The sequence below is a fragment of the Xenopus tropicalis genome, chromosome 2 (assembly GCF_000004195.4).
Source record: "Xenopus tropicalis strain Nigerian chromosome 2, UCB_Xtro_10.0, whole genome shotgun sequence".
Lineage (NCBI taxonomy): Eukaryota > Metazoa > Chordata > Amphibia > Anura > Pipidae > Xenopus > Xenopus tropicalis.
Window position 1 is genome coordinate 45,186,496 of NC_030678.2, and position 13,852 is coordinate 45,200,347.

At 39.1% G+C, this 13,852-nt stretch overlaps 1 protein-coding gene across 6 annotated transcripts in view; it reads right to left on the reverse strand.

Moving 5' to 3' along the window:
* The window catches only part of adgrg2 (adhesion G protein-coupled receptor G2), a 72,953-nt gene that overhangs the window by 38,411 nt on the left and 20,690 nt on the right, over positions 1 to 13,852 (reverse strand). For 3 of the 6 annotated variants that reach the window (XM_031896752.1, XM_031896753.1, XM_031896751.1), the window contains exons 3-4: positions 11,321 to 11,917; positions 3,742 to 3,831 (exon numbers count right to left, since the gene is read on the reverse strand). The exons of 2 other annotated variants lie outside the window; for them this stretch is intronic. In XM_031896752.1, coding sequence (XP_031752612.1) covers positions 3,742 to 3,831; positions 11,321 to 11,917 — 687 coding nt within the window. The remainder of the gene's footprint in view (positions 1 to 3,741; positions 3,832 to 11,320; positions 11,918 to 13,852) is intronic. One more of the 6 variants, XM_031896754.1, reaches the window with a different exon arrangement.

Consider the following 13,852-nt stretch of genomic DNA (forward strand, 5'->3'; position numbering starts at 1 on the left):
AACAAATAGGGAATGCAAAATTATAAAGACACAACATTTAACAAGCTTCATAAGCAAATGAAAGCAAGCATCCTTAGGCTGACTGTTTCTATAACCATCATGGAAGGTGCAGGTAAGTCCTATTATTTTATACAGAGTACGTTACTCCTTCAAACAATTCAATAAGTCATGACAAGAAAATGACATCACATAGCACCTGTATACCTGATGGCATTACTAACACCATTCATACGCATATATTTTTAAGTTATTTATGGCTTTTGTAATGCCTTTCACTTACCGGACAAAGACATGAGGGCTAAGGACACGAGGTTCCATGCCGCGAGCACACCAGACAATAAATGCATGACCTGAGCAGTGATGTCAAGTATGTCATTTACTGGCTGAAGGAGGTAGCCAAACTTCAATCTATCTCCATCAATGAATGGTACAGACCCAAAACAGAGTTATGTGACCTTTATAAAAGCAGAAGGCATAATAAAGAAGCACAGGGACTATATTTATTATGGATTCCATGCAAAGTACTTTTGTTTCATATTCAAATCTCCTTTTGCAGATGACGGCAACAGTGAGTAGAACTGCCCAGTTTCTGATTGTGCTCTATGTAGTATAATGTGGGCAGTTTCTCCTGTCCTACTGAACCAGTAGCACCCAGACCACACCCAGAGAAAGGGAAATGGTAGGATTAAACTATACGTCCCAGAATTCCAAAACCGCAGTTTGGTGTCTTTCAGGTCAGACTGGCAAAATTACATTGCCATCCTATATATGGTAGTATGTTGTAATATTTAAATGTGCAAGTTGCATGTCATATATAACCAGTTACTTTGCTATCCTGTATGTCATAATATCACATTTATATGCCCAAACTAACATTACTATCCTATATACATCATTCATATGACATAATACAATGGTTGTCCAAGTTGCATTACCTTCCTGCATGTCAAAGTTACACTGTCACTCAATAAGTCATACTATTACATTTATGTTTAGTTTTATGTAACACAATTTAGAATATGGGGTACTGTCTCTTACCTAGTCCTTACACATTTCCAATCACGTTACACATTATAAACTGTTAGGGATTCCTCTTCTGGGTCCACCAAGGTAAAATGATTCCCTCAAGAATAACATTATACCAACATTTAAACATTTGGCACCAGTATTCCAGTCCACACACATGGAAAATGGATGTAACGATTTCTGGATTTGCCTGACCAGGCAATACCCACAATGACTTCTCCACCTCAGGACTTATCTTTGGAGGTGCCTGGATATTTTAAACGTTAAACGTTAAGTCTCCATGATAGAGCTATTTTGCCCATCTATGGGCAGTTCTCTAATACCAAAGCACTCACTCTCCATGTGACAGCTCCAAAATGGCCCAGTCGCAAGTACTTCAACCTGATTAGATTAATTATAAGCAACCATGGAGAGTTGAGCCACCGCTTCTAACTTGCCCACCTCAATGGGTTTGTCGTAATGCTTTACTTCTCCTTCCTTAGGTTGCTCCTCTTCCTTGGGCATTCTTCTGCACCACAGACCCCACCTCTTGTGGCTTGTATGTGCTGGACTCTTCAAACCCAGCCACCTTCTCTGTAGTGAGTCCCACTATTACTGCTGGCTGGCTTATCCACCACCATGGGTTGGCCTTAGTAAGAAGCCACCCACCTGCTCACACCAGAACTAAGCCTGGTGCAACCAACACGCTTCCTGAATTCGCACTTACTTCCCAAGATGGCATCTGTTACATCACCATGCAAACCACAGTACTCCGTTCTGGCATGCTTCTTCCTTCTTGCCATCTTCTTCTTTCTGACTTGACACTTTCTTTACCATTCAAATTAGGAGCACTTGGCACAGGACTTCATGACACATGCCTCCTTGACACATGCCTCCATTGTTACCTTTGGGCAGTTCTGCCCACCTTCATTCACTTCCACTTACTTTTTCCTATCTCATACTGCACCACAGTGCTTATCACACTTTTTCACTTGGTTATTCACTCAACCTTTTAAATGCCCTGAGCTGGGTTTTAAATGTAATGCTGTTTAGAATATAGGGTACTCTCTTGTACCTAGTTTACTAAAATTGGACTTGACCATTTGCAACTCCTGGTAAAGCATGGGTTACATGGGACTCTCTCTCATTTGGGTTCTCATTGTATTAGTGGAGGATGGTTAAACACACTGATTTACACACACAAAACTGATCTCTCAATAACTTGGGTGCCAGTGGTACATGGAACAAACAGTTAAACTTTTTTTAATGGATGTTAGGCAGTCTCTTTGGTGGTACTGCTCAGATGGTACATTAAACCTCACTTCATAGATAACTCAGACAATTTCATCCATTTGATGATGTTACACATAGGAATAGTGTTGGCAACAGATCACAGGTAGTAGTTATTTATAGGTGAACCAGTTACCAGCACTAACAGATTCTCACAGTGGTGTATTACTCCAAAAATCACCCATTCCTGAGCCTGACCACTTGCATTTCTATACTGGAGGATCACTCTGTGGTGTATTAACCCTCCTTGTCTTCATTAGAGCTTCTGGCTGCCCTACTAACTAACCTGATGCTATATCTCAGTCCTAGAGCAAGCTATACCAGATATACAGAGGTCTACCTCTACCTCAGCAAGCGGGGTCCAAAGAGACCAAGCATAAGGTGACTTTCCTTTTTAAAGACTAGGGAAGCCTGACACTCTTGGCCAAATTCTGAACTGCTAGGGTACACTTTACATTTGAGGATTTTAGGGCTTTTCTTGTCCTTTAACCTGGAAAGGGAAACAACTAACTGTGAAATAGACCCAGCCCTGGGCTGGCTTAAGCTTCCTGGGGACTGCCGTAGCAAAACCAATACCCTCCTACATTTACATTGCTATCTGATATGTCACTGATATCTCAGTCATGTGCCAATGTTATATTTCATTAATTTAATAACTAATGCCAGTTTACCTTTGGCAGTATATTGCTAGGAAGCCCAAAAACAGTTTCCCAGCTGTTGGGGTGTATATCAATAGCATCTGGAAGACAACTTTTGGGACATTGCAGTTGTAAAGCTGTCTAGTGATCCAGGCCACTAATTGTCAATATCAGGCCTTCCCAGATCCCACATTCCAAACTCCCTACAATAACAGTATATAATGAGGCCAAACATGCTGTAAGTTATTAGGCTGTTCTGATAGGTTGCTAAAAGAAAGCAGGAAAGGCCCTTTCAGAGCTATTCAGATATCTATAAAATAGGGTAGGAGCCCAAAACAAATACAGATAAACCTGATAGGCCTACAACAGTTGAAGTCATAAAAATGGCACTACAACATGAACAGACAATAGACAGAATTAGATGAAAGACCTCCAACAAATAGCCAATAGTATACAAACTTCCATGAACTACACTGAGAACTCCATCAGTGCCAATATATATACACCAGGCATCCTAAAGCTCATTAACCACTGTTTTTGGATCTTACAACTGCATCTTTATCAAGCCAAGATGATAAGTGACAATATATTTACCTTAGAATTTACCCAGATAAATTCAGATAAGACTGTCCATATAAGCAGATTTCACTAGCGCCCTAGTAGGTTTCAATAATTAACACAATAACATTTACACTATTAAAATTGATAATGACGTCTCCAAAAATGAGATAAAGTAGATGTTATAGACATGCAAATCTAGGCTTTGAAAGCACTACTACTACATAAGCAAATTTAGGTTAAACAATACCTATTAGCTTTTGCTCAGGAGGGGTACCATTGACCAACTGAGGTCTTTTGGTGTGAGGGTCTCTGGCAGGCAGATCCAGGATTTTTATTGCTGTAAAAGAAAGGTTGCTTGATCACCACCCATTCTGGGAGCGTTTATATCATTCAATATCATGCCTCACATTCAATATCATGCCTCACAAGGATGCTATGCATTGGTAACTCATCATCTCTTAATTTACAGTTTGTATTTGCAATAGGATGTGTAACACACATACACAGTATTGTACTGCAGACAGGTAGGCTCAACCATTTAGTCCAACCACTGTAAAAATGGATCTGGGCCAATGTGGCATTTGAAGAACAAAATGGCTTATATACATTCATAGATCTGCTCTTATAGGAAATGACTGGCTTATGGGGGAGATTGTGTTTGGAAAATGATCTCATGTGCAGGACCATACAGCTGCTGGCTGAATACTTTATCAATATGCCTAATAAGAATCCAATTGTTCCATTAAGGTCAGTGGTTCTTAAGCTGGCCACACAGATCCGCCACACACCATTCAGGGCTGAATCGGCAGGTAAGGAGGTAGAAACAATAGGATATCTACCTCCTTCTGCCGATTCAGCGCTGAAGGGAGATTTTGGTCAGGCGCCTTCTATGGCGCCCGATCAAAATTTTCAAACTGGTCCGATCGGCGAGTCGTCCGATATCAGCAGCTTCCTGCGATATCGGTCAACTCGCCGACATACCATACACGCACCGAATATTGTACGAAACGAGGTTTCGTACGATATTATCGGTGTGTGTATGGCCACCTTTAAACTGTAGTTTGCTGACCCAGATACTCCTGGAAGCCCAGCTTCAAGTTCACTTTGAGGGAGATATGGGATGGAATGTAGGGGCAGTACTATAGCGTTCTGCATCAGTAAAGTCTGGGCACCTATGTTTAGTACAATACTTTCTACAAAGTCTAACCTTTTTATTGCCATAGATTGTTTAACATGTAACATGTAAGTAAAGCAAGGCAGCATCATAGAGTCTAGGTTTATGGGTTCCATATTCTCTTAGGGAAAAGAATGTTGCTAGGTTGCTGGTCATTGCAGCCATGCTGACGCACAAAGACTTGTCAACCTGCTTCGCACACAAAAAGTGTATGCAACAGAAATTAACAATTTTTTATTCTGCAGGCCTTACTTTGCTTTATACAGTACTATAAAGATAATCATGTAAAAATCTTTTATTTGGAGACAAAGTCCCTAGTTTTATAGCTGTGTGTTTGCTTATCTCTAAACACGCTTATTCTATCAGCTGAGCCTCATAGCTTGTTTTTTCAATACATTATGAGGATACATCTAGTGATGTGTGGGCTTGGCTGGTTCGGGCTGAACAATTGCCCTCATAGGTGGGTCATGGATGCAGATTTGCCATTGTACATGGTAGGCTGGTGGGGGGGGGTAAGATTTGGTGCAGCCCTGCCATCAATGATTATACTGATGTGTATTAGGGATCTGATAATCGCCTACCCTGGCTGTTGCTTAATACCCGGTAGATAAGCATGATCACACAAAAAAGACTTGTAGCACAACTTGACTTCTTTCTTGCCTGATTATCTGTGATAATAAAACATTGGGGCAGATATATTAAAATGTGAACTGGGTATTCCTTATGGACTGATTTTTATTATGGTTACTTACATGACTTTTCCTGACAAGCATATTGACATATTGGTACAGGTATGGGACAGAATGTTTAGGACCTGGGGTTTTCTGGATAAGTGATCTTTCCATACTTTTAGTTCGTTAAAACATTAAATAAACCCAAGAGGATTGTTTCACCACCAACGATTAATTATATCTTAGTTGGGATCAAAAACAAGGTACAGTTTATTATTGCAGAGAAAAAGGAAATCATGTTTGAAAATGTAAATTATATAGTCAGAGTCTACAGGAAATAGTCTTCCAGTGATTCGGAGCTTTCTAGATAATGTGTTTCCGGATAACAGACCCCATACCTCTACATTTATCACGGGTTTGATCATTGCATCATTTTATCAGAGTGTGATCCCAAGTTGGGCTACTATCATTAAAATAAAACTAATTTTGGTGTTGAATAAAGTAGAATATTGTTTGTGAAATAAAATTATATACCTTTCTTCAGTTGAAATGTCAGAGACAGGTATTGACTATGTGACAACAAGATTTTATATAGGTAATTAGGACTTTTTTTAGAATAAATAAATTATACAAGGGGTGCTGCTGCCATGAAAATAGCATCCCTCTTATTAGCGCTGTGTGATGTAAGCCTGACAGATTTCACCTGCGACCAATGAACCTACTGACTACATTTTTCAAAATCCTGTTGGACAGGAACCCATGCTGGCCATCCTAACCCTGTCATGGCCTCATCTATAGACGTGTGCCTTTGTCAGGCCTTGGCACCCCTTTAAGAGCTGCAAATGATTATTCACAATTGTATTCTATTTAACTTTCTGAGCTTTGGTATAAACCCTTGTTTCATATACGGCTCCTCTGATTTTAAAGGTAAAGCTAAGGTAAAACCTGTAATAGGAAATTGTGTTCCATGGTGGCAAGCTTTGCACAGGGCTCCTTTTTATGAGCATTTATACAAAAACTCTACATGCTGTACCTAGATCATGGAATATAGAAAATATCTTCTATTTACAGTAATTCTTTTGTAATAATTTTATGTAAATGAGTTTAATTTACTACTAGCTGAGAAAAATATGGCTTCTCATTTAACTGTTATTTAATTAAGCTATTCTCTCAGATGCAGGAACAACTAGGTAAAGTAGCAGGAACAGAATGTTGGGCAAATGAAGTGGACAGTTAATAACCAACCTTTATAAATATTTGCCATGCACTTTTCATACATATTTAAAGGAATTTCTCATTCAGTCAGAGAACTTGTTTGAACCCTGGCATATCTCTTTAATGTATTTTATGTATGGAAAGTCAACATAGTCAAGATATGACTGAAATGTTCTTTAGCAAAGCACATAAAGCATCTAAAAGAGAGCATTCCAATCATTCCCTTATGGTATCCAACAAACTGCCTTTTCTGTGTTATTTTATGTGTTCAGAATAAGAATAAGAAAGTTCAGATCTTCTCTGAAACTGTATTTTTATCTGGATACCAAACCTTGCTGGCAAACTTCAAAATGCAACCATGACCTCACCGCTTTCATAGGGCTGGTGTTATGTACAAGGGCCCTTGCAAGGGGCGTGTGAGTGCGGCAGTGGCCGTAAGTGCAGCGGGGGTTCCTAGGGTTGTGTGTAGGGCCCCTGGGGTGGCCCCACCACCAGGTTGTGCTTCTCAAAGGTAGGACCAAACTAAAGAACCAACAAAGATGAATGGTGAGAAGGGCTAAAAGGCGCCAAACGTTTTTCCATTGTGCATTACAGCCACTAAAACCTTTTTTTAAGAGAAGGTATCCATATGCCTCACACTTAGCACAGACAGACTCAAAGCCAAGAATCCACATTTAAAGGCCGCCTGTTCTAATCTTGTTAGATCTCATCAGAGCAAGATACTAGAACATGGCTTCTGAGGTGTAAGGTCGAAATCTTTTTTTTGAAGAATACTGTCATGGGAAAAAAAATCAGTTAATAGAGCTTTTCCAGCAGAACTTGCATTGAAATCTGTTTTTTAAAAGAGCAAAACAGATTTTTTTATATTTAATTTTGAAATTTCACATGGGGCTAGCTATGTTCTTCATTTCCCAGGGTGCCACAGTCATGTGACTTGTGTACTGATAAACTTCAGTCACACTTTACTGCTGTGCTGCAAGTTTGGAGTGATATCGCCCCCCTCCCTTTAACCCCCAGCAGCCAATCAGAAGAACAATAGGCAGGTGACAAGATAGCAGCTACCTGACACCTCTGCTGAAGGGTTCAGCTGCCTAAACTGAGAGTGCCTCCATGGGCTGATAATACTGCTGGTACTGTCCTGAATTTTAGCAAGTGGGTAAACAGGCAAAATTGCTCATACTGCCTCGCAAATATTTAGGGTGACTTCCAGCATTTCTGTGCCAGCTAAAATACACTGTGGAAAAACTGCCCCATGTGCCACTAGCCTCATTAGCCTCAATCACTTGTACAGTAAAGTATATATTTTTATAAACACACAATATGCGCTTGTAAATAACGGTACATTGACTTCTATGAACAATAACTCCAGATCCTAAATACATTATACAGTGAGGGGCAGAAGTAGTGGCACAGAAAATACATTAAATACTGTGAGAAGCAATGGTAACTTTAGCCCCAAATGCATTAAATACAATGGGCCAGATTCAATTCAGTGAGAAAAATGTTTATTACGTGAAAAGTCATTGACGAGATTCAATTCGAGATGCAGTTCAGAAAAATATCTCAATGTTTGTCACATGAAAACTCTATAAAAGGGGTTGTTCACCTTGAAATTAACTTTAAGTATGATGTGGACATCAATATTCTAAATATTATATCTGCATATAATATATAAATATCTGCAACTGGTTTTTAATTTTAATTTTTTGTAGTTTTTCAGTTATTTTTGTTTAGCAGCTCTCCAGTTTGGCTTTTTAGCAGCTATCTGGTTGCTAGGGTCTTGTTTGCTTTAGTAACCAGGCAGTGGTATGAATGGGAGATTGGAATATGAAGAGAATAGGGACTAAGCAGTAAAAAGTAACAATAAAAATAAATTTGTAGCCTCAAAGTGCAAATGTTTTTTGACTAGTGGGGTCAGTGACCCCCATGTAAAAGCTGGATAGATGTAGACTAAAAATGCAAATAATTAAAAAACTATAACAAATAAATGATTAAAACCAATTGCAAAGTTGTTCGAATAGTACATTTTCTAACTACTAAAAATGATCTTAAAGGTGAACCACACCTTTAAATAGGAAAAAACTGTAACTGAATGCATTGCTCACTTGCCCACCTTGTGGTAGACATGAGAATAGCACCCAAGAAGGATAAATCCTGTGTTATTATGTGACCTGGATCATACTGAAAGTACATGGGAGTAGGAGAAACAAAAGCTTATCTGAAAGCAGTTCTAATGTGTAAGGCGGTCTCTTTCTAAGGGCAAAGACACACAGGGCGATTCGTCGCTACAACTTTTTAAAAAGTCGCGGCAACATAATGTCACAGCACAAATCAACATGCGATCAGTCCTGGCAACTTGTATATTAGCCTATGGAGGCTTGGATTAGTCTCACAGCAACTAATTGCCCCACGTGTCTTTGCCCTGAAAACTCAGAATCAGGCACAATGCACTGCTAAGAAACAATACATTGGTTGGTTCAAGAAAAATATTTTAAATGGTAGAGTGAATTATTTGCTATGTAAACAGTGTAATTTAGAAATAAATAGTATAATCATAAAAATCACAACAGAATCCATTTAAGTTTAGATTAATTATTCTAAAACTTAAGTTTACTTTAACCTTAAACGTAAGTATGTTACAGATATTCAGCATATCACCATAACAGCAACTCTTACCTATTGATCTTCCCATCTCTAAGGGGCTGATTTACTAACCCACGAATCCGACCCGAATTGGAAAAGTTCCGACTTGAAAACGAACATTTTGCGACTTTTTCGTATGTTTTGCGATTTTTTCGGATTCTTTACGAATTTTTCGTTACCAATACGATTTTTGCGTAAAAACGCGAGTTTTTCGTATCCATTACGAAAGTTGCGTAAAAAGTTGCGCATTTTTCGTAGCGTTAAAACTTACGCGAAAAATGCGCAACTTTTCGCGTAAGTTTTAACGCTACGAAAAATGTGCAACTTTTTACGCAACTTTCGTAATGGATAGGAAAACTCGCGTTTTTACGCAAAAATCGTATTGGTAACGAAAAATTCGTAAAGAATCCGAAAAAATCGCAAAACATACGAAAAAATCGCAAAATACCGATCATTACGAAAAAAACGCAATCGGACTCCATTCGACCCGTTCGTGGGTAAGTAAATCAGCCCCTTAATGTTGGAATCACCCAAAGAGTTAAGCTAGGCATACACTTTAAGGCTATTACCACATGGGGCTGATTCTGGACCTGCGGATAAACGCAGGACAAGAATCAGCCCCCTCCACGCACATCAGCCCTCTTATGTGTCTGCACTCAGAACTACTGCATCAGCCTGGGCACACTGAGCAGATTTCAGCATGAAAACGCATACTTACGTTTCTGTGCTGAAATCCACTCCATATGTCTGCATCCAGGCCGGAGAAGTGTCTCTGGCTGCAGACACACCCGAATGTAGATTGCATGGGGGGGGGGGTTTTCGAAGTACAAGAAACTGCTTGAGTGGCAGTATTTGAGATATATTTAGTTAACCATTATATAGGGCCAAATAGGGATGACCTGATTGTTCAGCCCCCAGGTCAATATTTGAATCATAATGGGGCCCCCAACTGTGTTATTTTTCCTAGTGTGCCTATCTGTAAATTTATTCCAACAACCGTCTAGGTGGAGCCACTGCTCTATACAGTACCATATACCCAGTCTATTCCAATACTACCACAGAGAAGCTTGCATTTGTCTTATATGAACAGGTTAGCTCCACAGAAGTGCAGAACAGGGCCAAGTAGCATTGCCATCTAAGGCCAAGCTTGTCCCCTCCCACTGGTACCCCACCCTGACTCATAGCTGGGCTAAAAGTCCAAACTCATGTTGGATTGGGTGGTGGTGAGTGTGATATAAACAAACAATAACAACTAGAATCTTAGTTCTGGCCCCACCAGCGCCTAAAAATAACCTTGCACTAAACTATGTATTAATCAGAGACAAATGCCTCACTGTTGTACATAATTTGTAAATCCTAAAATCTGGTACTAAACAAGAGACAAGCTGAACATTTTCCATGTCAAAGCATTTACATTTCTAGCAAACCATGAGTAATTTGGTTATTACCCTATATGCCTGATTTGTCTTTTTTATTGTGATCGTGCAGTCACGCCATACTTATTTATATAAAATGTCATGTGATCCTTTGATCTTATTTTGTAATATACTAGAGGATGAGGCCTAGTTGCCTGGAAAGCTTAGAGCATCATATTAATCCAATTCTGTTTAGTGTTAAATCAGTGGCTAACACAGTACAGCCCTTCAGAACTTTGTCTTCACAAGATTTGAACGTGTGGCTCACAAATGTGTCTGGCTTTAAGGTGGCCATACATTGAAAGATCTGCTCGTTTGGCAAAGTTGATAAATTAGCTGATCTTTTCCCGATATGTCCACCTTGAGGATTAGATTATAATTGCTGCTATGCAGGCAGAATTGAGGACCACATCAATGTGTACATCTGGTCCTCGATCTGACGGGAAAATCAAACCTGCCTGATAAATATCTGCCTAATTTTCAACCAGGTCTCCATCGGGTAGGCTTGTAAGAGGGCCTCATACCGGACTAACAATCTGCCAACTCAGTCCGTTGGCAGCTTTTATCGGCCACTGTATGGCCAGATTTACAGTTTCATAAATACTGATCTACAGTGTAATCAAGAGCCCAATATAGATGCTACAGTTAAAACAGTTCCAAGTAAGAGAAACAAATGGCAAAATAAAGGCTAGTGACATCTAGACTTACCACAGGGCAAAGAGAGGCCTTTTTTTTGGAATACTAATTGGTTTCCGATCCAATTAGAATTCCACGACAGCACATCGCCATCATCACAGCTGGAGAAATTGCCTGCTTTGCTCCACATCCTAAACATGTACAATTCTCCAATCAGTCCCATCGATTCAGAGTTGTTTTTTTCTGGGGGCAGGGGGCAGCCGAGCGATATGGTACCTCTTCCAGACAGTTTGGTGCCATTTACCACAATTTGGTATTTTATCATAGCATGATCAAGCATGAATTCCATTAATTTGGTTTTACTGTCCCAGGTAATGCATGCCTCATACCAAGTACGTAAGTTAAGTGTTTTAGGTATACTTATATAAGATCCAAACATCCAAATAGTGATGCTGCCACTGTCACCTAGCAGGCCAATCTCATATCCGTCTGCAGGAGAGGTGGTCACATTGTAGGTAAATGCAGTCCAAGGGCCAGAGGAGTTCAGTTTTATGTATGTGCATACGGTGAACGCAGGTAAAGATGCGTTAAGATCAGTTGTTATTGTGTCTTTGCAAGGTTGATTGAAAACAGCATCAAAATTTTTAGCAACGGCAATGTCAGTGTGAGCTAAAAGTTAAAAAAGAACATGTTGACAAGACAAAATTAACATTAACATTTAAGAGAACCACAAGACCACCACAATATATATATATATATATATAAAGAGAACCACAATATATATATATATATATACTGTCCTGTTACACACAAACTTTTATACACTATTATAAACCATTTTGCCCTTCATCGATTAAATTATTAATCTGAAATATACTGTACATGAGATAAAAAGTCACACATTTTGCAGCCAGTCCTGTGACCTATACCAACCTATGAGGTGCTCACTTTTAAAATAGTGGCCAGAAGATCTAATTTCTAGATATGAAAATACGCATATGACCGATGCATTGTTCTCATTATGGGTCATTAACAATTGCAATTATACTGAAGTGCAAGAAGCACATTTTGATGCAAGTGCCTGTAATGAATATATATATATCAGAAGGAGCCTACTTGTGACCTGAAAGGGAAGAAGGATGAAATCCCCTACTGTATACTATTCTTACCACCCTGGAATGCCAGACAGAAGTACTTCAAAGGCGACAGCACGTTTATGTAAAATGGCAGCAGAGGCTCCCTTCAGGCCGGGGCTAGGATTTAAAATAGGACACGGAATTTCAACTACACAGAAGCCCAAACAGCCCCCACCAGGCCACTAAATAGTAACTGACTATGGCATTTAACGGCAGCCCCTTGGGCATTTGCCAGAATCCACAGATTGCCAGTTTGGGCCTGACACTCTTTATCAAACCCTTCAGCACAAGTACACTGAAAACGATATCTACTTTCCTCCCTGCAGATGCATCAGTGACTGTGGAATCAATACCAAAGCTAATTTAATTCTACTTAAATGACTATACAGTATATCACCTTTGGGGATCATGCTCACAAAATATACCACCGTAAAATATACCTCCCATCTGTGGCAATATGGGAGGAAACTAACTAAGCATGTCTTAGACAAAAATATACACAAGGAAAGCCTTAGGTCAGCCTAAAAATTTGCAAAACCACTTGGATAAGTGACCCCAGAGATTAAGGCCTTGTACAGTAAAAAAAAAACATCTTTCTCTAAAAAGGGAAACATCTTTACCAAAGACCCATTCTGACCCGACTGAGCCGGAGAACTGTATAATTTCTACCAATAGACAGATTCTTGGAAAGCATTTAACCTCGGTCATTACACTCTTTTACTGGCTATTATTCAGCAAATGACTGTAGCCCCTAAGGGACACAAGGCCCCACAGCAAAAAGGTCATGTGTACCATTACTTAATCCAAACCTGCTACTACTGCTTTATAAGCAAGTTAGATATTGTTAATAGTTGTGTATTATGTTTTGTTTAAGTTAATAACTATATGGGAAAATTAATCCAGCAACACCTATGTGAGATGCATACATAAGAAGGGTACTAGATCGGCATTGCAAATATGAATATTAGCATGCACTTACTTCTGTCTTATGCCACTATTTTTTTTACTTCACATCTGCATGGATAAATGGTAATGAGATACAAGTCCCACATTTTATAAGGAAGTGATACTTAGCACTTCTTTTCTATTTCTTTTTTTCTTACTTCATTTTATCTTTTTTCTGTACTTGATATAAACTGCACACAGAAATATGTATCATACAATGTGCTTCTATGTGAAATGGTAAAGTCTGAACCCAATTATCAGTGTTTTACAATAATATACAGGTATCGGACCCCTTATCCGGAAACCCGTTACCCAGAAAGCTCCGAATTACGGAATGCCCGTCTCCCATAGACTCCATTTTAATCAAATAATTCAGAATTTTAAAACTGATTTCCTTTTTCTATGTAGAAATAAAACAGAACCTTGTAATTGATTCCAACTAAGATATAATTAATCCTTATTGGATGCAAAACAATTCTACTGGGTTTATTTATTGTTTTATTGATTTTTTAGTAGACTTAAG